This window comes from Aquarana catesbeiana, linkage group LG04, assembly GCF_042186555.1.
Source record: "Aquarana catesbeiana isolate 2022-GZ linkage group LG04, ASM4218655v1, whole genome shotgun sequence".
Taxonomy (NCBI): Eukaryota; Metazoa; Chordata; class Amphibia; order Anura; family Ranidae; genus Aquarana; species Aquarana catesbeiana.
This window is the reverse complement of record NC_133327.1, coordinates 32,491,588-32,504,473: the sequence shown is the minus strand read 5'-3', so window position 1 is coordinate 32,504,473 and position 12,886 is coordinate 32,491,588. Positions and strand designations below refer to the sequence as shown.

General features: G+C 46.3%; 1 protein-coding gene across 2 annotated transcripts in view; it reads right to left on the bottom strand.

The window, feature by feature from the left end:
* HADHA (hydroxyacyl-CoA dehydrogenase trifunctional multienzyme complex subunit alpha) overlaps positions 1–12,886 on the bottom strand; it is a 60,190-nt gene that overhangs the window by 12,714 nt on the left and 34,590 nt on the right. For both annotated transcript variants that reach the window (XM_073624971.1, XM_073624970.1), the window contains exons 13-17: positions 11,211–11,382; positions 11,029–11,115; positions 3,102–3,242; positions 931–999; positions 634–829 (exon numbers count right to left, since the gene is read on the bottom strand). In XM_073624971.1, coding sequence (XP_073481072.1) covers positions 634–829; positions 931–999; positions 3,102–3,242; positions 11,029–11,115; positions 11,211–11,382 — 665 coding nt within the window. The remainder of the gene's footprint in view (positions 1–633; positions 830–930; positions 1,000–3,101; positions 3,243–11,028; positions 11,116–11,210; positions 11,383–12,886) is intronic.

Below are 12,886 nucleotides of genomic sequence, written 5' to 3'. Positions count from 1 at the left end.
TGAGATCCACTTAAAGTGATACTAAAACCTTGCCTTTTATTTTTTTAAAACAAAGATGTCATATTTACTTGCTCTGTGCAATGGTTTTACACAGAGCAGCCCCGATCCTCCTCTTCGAGTTCCCCACCAGCGCTCTAGTCTTCCACCCCGCTGAGTGCCCCCATAGCAAGCCGCTTGATATGGGGGCACTTGTGTGTACTTGCTCCCGAGGCCTGCTCTGTGTGTCTACAAGACTGCAACAGCGGCTAGCCAAAAGGCTCCCCTCCACTGTGTGTCTAAACCAATGAAGAGGGAGAGAGCTGGGAGAGCAGCTGCTCTCATGCACAGTGCTGGATCACAATCAGGCAAGTATTAAGAGGAGGCTGTGAGGGGAGCTGCACACGGAAGATTTTTTTTCTTTTTTACCTTCATGCGTAAAAAAACCTTCAGCCTTTAGAACCACATCTCAAGTAACAAATACCGTTACACAAGCGCTTAATTCACTTCATTATGCATTATGACATATGAAAAGAATGTCTCATGTTTTTATCATTCCCCATCTGTTACTATAACCCGGAGAGGTCTCAGTGTCTACAAAATAGCAAAATAACATTTGTAAACCAATGTCCAAACCAGTGTCTCTCCAAAACTCACCTAGAAATCCCTTCTGCACCATGGCTTTCAACAAGTCAATGTTTCCTCCTCCAAAACGCTCGCCAAAAGCTTTTCCTAGATCTTCTGCCACATGAGCTGCCACGTCAATCCCCACTTCATCAGCCAGAGTGGAGGCGCCCACTGGGAACCCAAATCCAGTGGAGAGAGCATCCAGTTTCTTGGGCGCAACCCCTTCCTGACAAAAATAGGAAATAGAAATACAAAATCAAAAGACTATAATATATATATCAACCTAATCTGTAGAGCAGAAATATACAAAGATTATTCATCACTGACCTGCAGAACTCGCACAACTTCTGCCATCATGGGGCCCAGACACCTTGTGGTATAAAATCCTGGCCCATCCTGAAAGCGGATTAAACAGTAGGTGTAGAAGCAAAAATCAGAACAGCAGCATAAATATATAATTTAAAGATAATTCAAGGATCCACCCTAAAGTGATTTTAGTTCTGGGCATACAGGGAGTAGGAGGGGTTACCCTGGGCTAGCCTACAATTTCTCTGTACCTGGCAGAACGATGGGGCCTGGTTGCAAGTGCGACCCCAGAAGTTTCGCCACTGGTGTCAGTAGTTTATTTTATTTTTTTAAATATTTACCATTTTATTTATTAAATTTCTTTTTTTACAATTTCTTTTTTAGGAGTCCTGTTGGGATTTGCCAAGATATCAGGGGTCTGAACAGACATCTGATGTTTCACCTTTGAGACAGAGAAAGGAGATTGAGGACACAGCCCTCAATCTCTGCAGGCTCAGCTGCACAGAATGAATGAACGAACAGGAATAGCTTTATACAGAACTTCCCATTTATTCACAAACTGAAGCATAGTCAACATGCTGCAGTTATGAATAAACATAGTCGTGATCAGTACAATCACCGACTCTGTCCATTCAGAAAAGCACGGGGCTGGTAAATGACATTACAGGACCCTTCCCTGCTCTCCATCCTGACACATCCCCACAGCAGCCAAGGGAAAGGAAGCTGGCAGAGTTGTGGGGGAATGAAGGGGGGCCAGGGGTGCACACAGGGGGCTGGGGGAGGAAGAAAGAAGAAGAGGAAGCTGGATAGGAGGGGCAGCATATAGAGGAACCGATCCCCTACATTTTCCTCCTGCAGCCTCTCAATGCCAACAGGAGAGAGAGAAGGCGAAGCAGGCTTTCAGCAGCTGTAGGAGGAAAATGGAGAGGATCGGTTCCTCTATATGACACTCTTTCTATACAGGTGAGCCACATGGGGACGGGTCGCAGTTGCGACTCCTGTAGTTACACCCCTGCTAGGAGTTATAAAAAAAAAAAAAAAAAAAAAAAAAAAAAAACAAACAAACTACTAAGTTGTTTTAACCTTCCTAGCATTTACTAAACATTGAAATACCAGTTTTGGGTAAATTTATTCTTTAGAGCTATAAAAAAGTAGAAATATAATGTTCCCCATTACAAAGGACATACTAGCGCACAAAGTATTCAAACTTCTGAATGTGCAAAAAAGAATTTAAAAAAGGGGGTTCCGGACGTTTTTTTTTTTTTTTAAGTCAGCAGCTACAAACACTGTAGCTGCTGACTTTTAATAAGGACACTTACCTGTCCAGCGAGCCCGCGATGTCGGCTCCCCCGAAGCCGATCCGTCCATCGGATCGGCTGCCGGCGCCGCCATCCTAACTAAGGGAAACAGGCAGTGGAGCCTTGCGGCTTCACTGCCAGTTTCCTACTGCGCACGCGCAAGCGGCGCTCTGGCGCTCTGTGAAAGGCCCCGTGGTTTTTTGGGACACACACAGTTCCCAGAAGGCAACGGGGCCGCTCACCGAGGACCAAGACACGCCGCAGAATAGGAAGAGGCAGATTAGGAAGACTGCCTAGCAACAAGGGTTTCAGGTAAGTTTAAAAAAAATTTTTTTTTTTTTTTATTTTTTTTACGATTTTTGATGCTATTTTTTATTTTTGGGTGGCCCTCCACTTTAAACAACTATGGGGATTTGTAACTGTATGGTAGTGTACTCTCAGGAGCTAGAGAGCAACATATGTGCATCAGCATAAGGCCAGGTAGAGGACAAAGCAACAACGTTCACTTGTCAAGGACCTATCAGCATTGACATTGCTCTCTGACTGTGAAGAAATAATAGAACATGTAAGGGCTTATAAAGGCCTAAATTATAATTACGACATTTTACTTCACAGGAAAGAAAATCAACATGTAATATTCTGAAATTATCTGACACATTTTATTCTGCAGAGAACAGTCAACTTTATGGATACTGCAACCTTTTATTATATAATTTTCTCCTCAAAGCCAGTCGACGGCAGCCCTAACACTTTCTATAGTTTTCTATACCTACTTGTTTGCATGGAAAGAGGTTGAGCAAACTTTCAACAACGAATAAAACTGGTTTACAAATTCTGATATGCCAATCCCTTTACTTAGCACTAGGTGGCAGGATGCATCAAAAAATAACTCACCTTCACCACAATGATGACTTTGCCCTGCTTCAGCCCAACCGCTACAGCAGAGGCTGCTGTGTCCGGGGAGGTTTTCTCTGTAGTGATGATTTCTAATAACTGCATCTTATCCACAGGGGAGAAATAGTGCATTCCTATCACCTGTATGAGAGAGAGAATTACATCTTTATACCAAAAAGGTACACAACTAGAAAGAAGAAAAATGTGCATTCATTTTCAAATGCTCTCAAACTCCTGCAGTCCTGGGTTTGGAGAAAGTCTACACACCACCAATTTCACCACACAAGAGACAGCACAGTGGCCAAGTGGTTAGCACTTCTTTTCTGGCACCTCTAGGGTTGTCAGTTCGAATCCCAACCACAGCAATACCGGCATGGAGTTTGCATGTTTTCCCTGTGCCTGCTTGGGTTTACTCCTACACTCCACAGACATGCTGGTAGGCGAACTGTCTGCTGCTTAAATTGGCCCTAGTATGTGTATGTATGAATGTGAGTTAGGGACCTTAGATTGTAAGCTCCTTGAGGACAGGGACTGATGTCAGTGTACATGTAAGGTGCTGTGAAAATTGGCAGTGCTAAATAAGTACCAAAAATAAAAAAGGGAAACAAAAACTCCTAGATGTCTCCAAAAAGGCATTAAGATGGAGAGGCTGTTTGTTGTATAGAAGCATCCAGAATAAGCTCGTTTGGCTCTACTTCTCTTGTGGTTCACAGGAGTGAAGTCCGTTCTGCACTCCTGTGATCCGTTTGTACTCAAAGAAAAGGATTTTACAGGTATGACGAAAAAAATCCTAATTTTCTTTTTCATACATCATGGGACACAGAGTTAGGCTAATATTTATTACCTGCTGGGACGTCCCAGAACAAAAGCCTTGAGGATAGGGACACCCCCTACCAAATAGCCATCAGACCTTATACAGCAGCCCGCAGTACACTGCAGCTGAAAACACGAAACCTCGGCTGCTCGAACATCCACTTGATAAAGTTTTGTTAACGTATGCACTGAAGACCAGGTAGCAGCCTTACAAATCTGAGCCACAGATACCTGATGGTGAAAAGCACAGGAGGTTCCTATACCGCTGGTAGAATGAGCTCTCACCCTAAAGGGAGGAGCTTAAGTTTCAGACCATAGGCCTGAATGACCAATTGACGGACCCAATTGGCATTGGAAGCCTTGGAAGCTGTCTGCCCCTTCTTGGGTCCTTTTGGTAAAACAAAATGGAGTCTGATCCTCGGATCTCCGCAGATCTAGACAAATAAACCTTGACTGTCCGGACAATGTTTAAAGAATGCAGTTGTCTCTCTTCCGCCGAACGAGGCTGAGAGAAAAAAAGAAAGGCAAAATATAGTCCCGATTTAAATGAAAGGCCGACACCACTTTTGGCAAAATGGATGGAACAGGTCGTAACATGACCCTGTCGTGGTGAAGGATCAAGTATGGTTCCCTGCACGAAAGGGCCACCAACTCTGACACCCTTCTAGCCGAGGTGATAGCCATCAGGAAGGCTAGCTTGCGTGACAGCAAGTCTAATGGAATTTCCTTGATAGGCAAGCAAGCGAGTTGCCCCCTGCATAAATATTCTGATCAGTGATTGGGAGGCTAAAGCCCTTTGGAAGAATACTGATAGGGCCGAAACGTGACCTCCGATTGTACTCAAAGCCAATTTGATTTCCATAGCTGACTGTAGAAAAGAGAATTTTCCCAATCATGTATTTCCGAGGATGCTATTTTTTGGCTTCACACCAAGCAATACAAGTATTCCAGACCTTATGATAGATCTTCCTAGTGACAGCTTTTCTAGCATTCACTAGGGTAGACACCACTGGTCCCAAGATGCCATGGTCCTTTAACACCCTGGCTTCAATAGCCATGCCGTCAAATTTAGAGACTGTAAATTGGGGTGGAATATAGGACCTTGAGACAGTTGATTGGGGCGACGTGGAAGTGTCCATGCCCGTCTATGGTCAGTCTCACAATCTCCGGGAACCAGGGCCTTCTGGGGCAGGCTGGTGGACTGGAACTCCCTCTCCAAATCCTGTGCAACAAATGTGGAAGGAGAGGGATCAGAGGGAAAGCCTAATCCAAGGAGTACTGGCTCCATGTAACTACCAGAGCATCTGCTCTGATTGCCAGAGGATCTCTTGTTCGGGACACAAACTGCTGTAGCTTGTTGAACCTGGATGCCAGTAGGTCGACCTCTGGCCATCCCCACAACATTGGCAAATTTCCTGGAACACCCCTGGGTGTAGGGACCATTCCCTGGGCAGATCTGCTGGTGGCTGAGAAAATCTGTTTTCCAGTTCTCTACTCCCGGGATATGGACTGCCAAAAGACATTGACACATGTCCCTCCGCCCAGGCTAGTATGTGGTTCACCTCCTTCAGAAATGAACGACTCCTGGTACCGCCTTGGTGGTTTATATATGTCACTGCAGTGGCATTGTCAAACTGAAACTTGCTAGGGCAGTACTGAAGCTCCGCTGGTCCAGGACCGTAGGGCCAGTCGTACTGCCGGTAATTCCAGGACGTTGATGGGCAGGATCTGTTTTGTCCTTCACCATTTCCCTTGAGCTGTGAGCCCCTCTAGGGTCGCTCCCCAGCCTGAGAGACTGGCATCTGTAGTCAGTATTCTCCAAGTTACCGGGAGGAAGGATCTTCTATTTTGCAGGTTCTGTTCCTGCAACCGCCAGATTTGGCATAAGCGTGCCCGAGGAGATGAGAACAATTGATAATCCAGGGCTTGTCCTCTCCTGTTCAAAGCCAACAAGATGTCTTGTTGTAGAGGTCTGGAATGGAACTGGGCATAGGGCACCACCTCGAAGGAGGATACCATCCTCCCTAGAAGACTCATACAGAGCCAAATGGAGGGTTGTCTGGTGCCCCTTTTATCTGATGCACCTGATCCTTCAGAGCACAGATCCTTGCAGGTGGCAAGAGTACTCTTGCTTGGACCGTATCTAGGATCAGACCTAAATATTTTAGACTGAGTTGGTCTCAAGGTTGACCTTTTGGTATTTATGATCCAGCCTAAGCTTTTCAAATATTGCACTGTGCATGTTATGCTCTGTTTTAGAGCCTGTAGAGAGTGATCTCTGAGCAGGTCATCCAGATACACGAGCACCAAGATCCCTTGGGCCCTCAAAAGACCCAGTGCTGGTGCCAAGACCTTTATGAACTCCCAGGGAGCTGAAGCAAGCCCGAAGGGTTGAGCCACAAACTGAAAATGATGTTCCTCTACTGCAAATCGCAGGAACCTCTGATGAGGGTGAAAGATAGGTACGTGTAAATACGCGTCCTTTATATCGATGGAGGCTAGAAAGTCTCCAATCTGGAGTGAGGCTACTACTGAGGGGACAGACTCCATCCGAGAGGACTGGATCAGTAGATATTGGTTCAGGGATCATAGGTCCAAAATGGGCCTTGTGCCCCCCCGTTTGGTTTTCAAACAGTAAATAGGTTCAAGTAAAACCCTCCACCTATTTCAGGTAAAGGAACCTCTACAATCACTCCTTGATGCACTAAATGATGTAGTGCCTGAAGCAATAAGTCTCTTCTTGGAGGATCTGAGGGAATGCTGGATCTTAAAAACCTCTGAGGGGGACCCCTCCGCAACTCCATCTGGTAACAATGGGATATTAGTTAAGGTGACCCACTTGTCCTTAACTATTTTTCCCCAAATGTTCACAAAGTGCAGCAGCCTTCCCCCCACCCGATGGAGTGGGGGCGTCCAATCAAAAGGAGGGCTTGGTGCTAGGTTTAGAAGAATTTTGGACTCAGAGCTTTTTCTGGCCCTGGCCTTGCCCCAGTACCCTGTTGGCAGGGGAAATGCCTTGGTGCTGAGACATTTGAGGAAGCAGTCCCTGAGGTTTTAAACGAGGGACGCCTGGTGCTTTTCTTCACAGGAAGTAGAGAACTCTTCCCTTCGGAAATCTTTTGGATATATTTGTCCAAATGATCACCAAATAAACATTCCCCATGAAAGGGGAAACCTGCCAATAACTTTTTACAAGGAAGCTCAGCTGACTAGTTCTTAAGCCACAAAAGCCTGCGCATATGTACAGACAAGAGAGCCAAAACGAGAAACTTGCTGTATTGAATCCTTTAAGGCGTCAACAGCAAAACACAGCGCTCGAGGAATATCTGCCTTATTTTCAGGCAGATCATCCTCCTGGTTAGGCCGGTCAGGCAGTCCGATGTGATCCTTTATGGACTTGGCAGATACCAATTGCTGCAACAGCTAGCTGAATAGCTGAACTGGCCAAAGAAAAGGAAGCCTTTAATAATGACTCCAATTTCTTGGCAACAGGGTCTTTCAAGCCCTGTGCGTTATCTACCAGACAAGTCAAGTTTTTGTTTAACCACTTCCCACCTGCCCTATAGCGGATTGACGTCCGGGAAGTGGTTCTGTTATCCTGACTGGACGTCATATGACGTCCAGCAGGATAACATGCCGCAGCGCGCCCCTGGGGGTGCGCAGCGCGGCGATCGGTGGAGCGGTGTGTCAGTCTGACACACCGCTACACTGATCTTGGTAAAAAGCCTCCGGCGGAGGCTCTTTACCACGTGATCAGCCGTGTCCAATCACGGCTGATCACGCTGTCAATAGGAAGAGCCGTTGATCGGCTCTTCCTCACTCGCGTCTGACAGACGCGATTAGAGGAGAGCCGATCGGCGGCTCTCCTGGCAGGGGGGGTCTGCGCTGATTGTTTATCAGCGCAGCCCCCCCGCAGATCACCACACTGGACCACCAGGGATCGCCACTAGGACCACCAGGGAAGGGGCAACATGTGGATGGCCAGGTATGTACCCCATGGTCATCCACATGTGCCCAGTGTGCCAAATCTGTGCCAATCAGTGCCCACAAATGGGCACTGATTGGCACCAATATGTTGCAGTGATGCCCAGCAATGCCACCCTTAGGGGCATCACTGCAAACAAGCAGTGCCATCAGTGCCACCCATCAGTGTCCATTCATGCCACCTGTCAGTGCCCATCCGTGCCCATCTATCAGTGCCCATCCATGCCCATCTGTGCCCATCTGTGCCAACTATCAGTGCCACCCATAAGTAACCATCAATGCCACCTATGAGTGCCCATCAGTGCCACCTATGAGTGCCCATCAGTGCCACCTATGAGTGCCCATCTGTGCCGCCTATGAGTGCCCATCTGTGCCGCCTATGAGTGCCCATCTGTGCCGCCTATGAGTGCCCATCTGTGCCGCATACCAGTGCCGCCCATCAGTGCCCATCAGTGCCGCCTATCAGTGCCCATCATCAGTGCCCGTCAGTGCCACCTCATTGGTGCCCATCAGTGCCGCCGTATCAGTGCAGCCGTATCAGTGCCCGTCATTGAAGAAGAAAACGTACTTATTTACAAAAAAGTTTTAACAGAAACAAAGAAAAACTTGTTTTTTTTCAAAATTTTCGGTCTTTTTTTATTTGTTGTGCAAAAAATAAAAACCGCAGAGGTGATCAAATACCACCAAAAGAAAGCTCTATTTGTGGGAACAAAATGATAAAAAATTTGTTTGGGTACAGTGTAGCATGACCGCGCAATTGTCATTCAAATTGCGACAGCGCTGAAAGCTGAAAATTGGTCTGGGCGGGAAGGTGTCTAAGTGCCTGGTATTGAAGTGGTTAAGGAAGAGACTGCTGCATCTACGGCTGGCATGCTCCACTTCTTAAACTTTTCATCCATATGATAGAAAAGGGTAAACCTCTTTAGGAGGAGCAAAAATCCTGTCAGGATGTTCCCAATCAGCATACACCGCCTGTTCCAACAGAGGGTGTAAGGGGAAAGCCTGTGGGCGGCCTGAAGAGGCATCAGGGATCCAAAAGAGGAACAGGGAGGCTCAGTAACCTCTGCAAGAGGCAACTTAAGGGCAGAACGAACCATTTCGGGAAGAGTCCGGATCAAAAGCCTCTGTGATTGAGAGGCAGACACCAACTGGATATCTTCTTGTCCACATTGCTTGGAAGCAGACTCATCCGCCAGGCCATCCACAGAATCCTGAGCTTTAAGCTTTTCCCCATCCTCATCCCATGCCTACTCCAGACTAGGAGACTCCGGGGAGGGGGATCTGTCACGCTTCTTGCCACCCTGTGGGATGGAGGCAATCATGCCAGCAATCCTGTGCTCTAACCCGGCTAGGGCTGAGGACAGTTCATCCTTAGTGATAAAGGGTGAAGCAGCAGCTTTGACTGTATGCACAATCCCAGATAGGCGCAGCGGTTCACATTGCCCGGAAGCCTCTGGTCCTTCAGGGGATACAACACTAGGGGTACGACTAGGTTCAACAGGAACTACTGATGACATAGGTGTGCCCTTCCCTGTAGTGTTAGTCCCGCTCCTTTTTTGAAGACATTTACTAGCCACAAAAAGGGAGTACCTGGGTGTAGTATTAACACACCTCAGAAGTGAGACCCTTTGATAGGGGCCCACAAAGCCCCTATGCAACAATCCTACTAAGCACCTTTAGCCTGCCAAGCAACCTGGTGACTCACGTGACCCGGGTAAGGAGAAATGAACCGCTGCAAGTGCCTGGTTCAGAGCCTGCTCTGTGTCCCACAGCTGCCTTCTGGAAGCACCACATGGCTGGCTGTGCGGTGGAAAGTTCTGCGCATGCGTGCGCACGAGGTCCCGGCGAACAGGCGTGGCCGCATTCACGTATGACACGAATCTTCATGCGCCCAGATAAAGGCTATGGCACATGTGCGGCAAAGACGCGTGCGCCATGGCCGCCAAACTGCTGAGCCCAGTGGCGCTTTTGCAAATGCACGTGCACCATGGCGAACCAAGGCGAAATGGTGCACTGCCGTGCGCCATCGTACAGGTAAAAAACAGCCAGACACAAGCAAAAAAAGGGTACACTTTGCAAATACCCACAGCTAGCTCAAAAACTCCCCCGTATGGTCACCGCATACAGGTGTCCACCCTCTAGCTAGCTTGACCGATTGTTACAATCACTGGGACACCCCACAATAATAATAAAGGGGTTTCATTTACCCGTCCAGGCGCAGGGCGGCTTAGAAACTAAGGGCCCCATCTTCACCCTTCACAGCGGGTTCCTGTCACTTGAGGACCTTCAAGGACTGGGTACCCTTTTCATGTTTAGGGTCCTCTCCCTTGGACCTGTACAGCCCCCTGCAGGAATGCCTTAGCGCTGTAGTGTCCAGGATTCCACTTCACAGGGTCCAGCACCCGGAGGCCGCATTACAGGCAAAACCTTGCAGGATCTTGAGTCTTCTTTGCAAGGTAAGGGTACAATTTATCTAAGCATATAAAGCCTTTGTCTAATGGATCCAATCGGTCAATCCCTTGATTCATTTAAAAATCGTTTGTGTGACTAGAGACCTGGAGCTCAGAGAGCTCAAACAACCATGTCATCCACCTTGCAGACACTGGTAAAAAAACAAAAAAACAAAAAAAAAAACAAACTGAAGTACTTCCTGCATGGGAGGGGATCATTTCATGTCTAAAGACCTTTGGTCTACCAGTGTCCATTCACCTGGAGATGAAGTATAACCCAGCAGGTAATGAGTATTAGCCTAACTCTGTGTCCCATGATGTACGAAAAAAAAACAAAAAACTATGGCCTCTGAGCTGTTCAGCCAGCAGAGATCCAAAAAAGTCAGAGATTCCCAAGTCCTGCACTGTGTTTGCCCAGCAACTGGCACACCTTGTGGAAAAGCCACTGGACACAGATTGTCAAGTATGCATGCATGAGCCATTTTAAAAACTTTAAATTTCAGAGTCTTCGCAATAATCAAAAAAAAAAATCTGCTTTAAACCGTGTTGACTTTACCATATGACAGAGTCACACAGTTTTACTATTTTTAATACAAAAACATTTTCCAGATTAACTAAAGCTAAACCAGTAACAGAACTGTAATAATCCTAAAAAAGGTATAACAGAACAGTGCACTCACCTTGTCCGGTCTCTTACTGACTGCAGCGATCTGACCAATTGGGAGGGCGGATGTGTTACTGGCAAATATACAGTGAGGGGGGACAACCTGCAGACAACAATCAGCCAGTGTTATAAAAAGGCCAAAGCATAGATTACATATATAAAACTGACGTGTACGTGGACTAGGATCTGAAAACTTACGGCCTCCACTTCTTGCAGCACTTTGTGTTTGATTTTAATGTCCTCGAAGACAGCCTCAATCACCATGTCTGCTGTCTCAAAGCCCTTATAGTCCAGCTGTCCCGTCAGGTTACTCATCACGCTGTCCCTCTCAAAGGAGGTCAGAGTTCTTTTCCTCACCTTGTCATTCAGGCTGCAGGAGAGGAGAGATGACAATGAAATAAGGCCAACAGCAAAGTGCGCTTAAATAAAGTGGATCAGTGCCGTGTATTTAAATAGTAACCATTTTATTGAAGGGAAAGCGTAGGGTTTTGGATCAGTTTAATTGTGGGCTTTAAAAGTTTAAATGTTTTATGCGGTCATAAATCATAACAAACAGTTAAAGTTCCATTGCACTCTATTTAAGACTAGAATGCATAACCTCACAATGCAATAAGCACACCTGTGCTATGCTTATTATGATGTCTATTAAAATGTGTCAATCTGCAAAAAAAGGAATAAATAGTACAGACTCTATTCCCTATGCATAAGACTGAGAAATACCATGCTGCACATTGGTGTGAGATTGAAAACTGCAAGCAGAAAAGCAGTTTCAGCCCTGAAAGCAGTACCAAACTACGCAAGTTCAGTCAGTGAAACTAGACTTGCACATGTCTGGTCTACGTAAGGATCTAAACAAAGGAACCCAGACAAGTGGAGGAGAATTTCTAAAAAAAAAAAAAAAAATTGCCAAAGTCCCAGCATGCCTTGCCAACCTAGATAAGGACATGCTGGATCACCTTGGACTTTGACAACATGTACAGTGGCGGAAGATTACCGATGATCAAATGCTACATGCAGCAATATTGTTAATCTCCAACTAGCTGTAAACTTCCAGGAGCTGGAAAGATGAATGATAAGAAAGTGCCTCATTTGCTGCTTCTGCAAAGCAGCATTAACCACTAACCTACTGGCCACTTCTACCCCCTTTCTGCCCAGACCAATTTTCAGCTTTCAGCGCTGTTACACTTTGACAATTGCACAGTCATGCAGCACTGTACCCAAATTAAGTTTTTATTATTTTTTTCACACAAATAGAGCTTTATCTTTCTGCTAAACAAAGAAAATAAACTAATAAAAAAACATTTTTTATAATTGGTTATAAAATTTTGCAAACAGGTAATTTTACCTCCTTCACTGATGTGCGCTGATGAGGCGGCACTGACAGGTGACACCGATTGGCTGCATTGATGGGAACTGATAGTACTGCACCGATAATCAGTGCCGATGTTCCTTTCCAAAAGCCGGTTATCGGCTCTCTCCTACCCTCCTCACGCTCTCAGCGTGAAAAAAAGGAAAGCTGATAACCAGCTTGTGTTGACACCTGTGATCAGCTTTCATTTGACACAGCTGATCACATGGTAAAGGGCTGCTGTCATTGGCCCTGTGATGAGATGAGTCGCAAGGACTCTACGATCACAGAGCGCACGCCGCAGGGGGCGCGCGAAAAGCGTGATCACGGGAGGACATCAATAGACACCCTCTCAAAGTAAGCCTGCGCTGTGCCGTCATTAGGCTATAGCCCTGACGGGAAGGGGTTAAAGCACATTCACTTTTCAAACCAAGAAAACTCCACCACATGTTGGGTATTCCCATTCACACAGCATGCCTAAAGAAAGGTTTTTAAAAGTATTTTTTACCTTTTTTTTAGATGACAT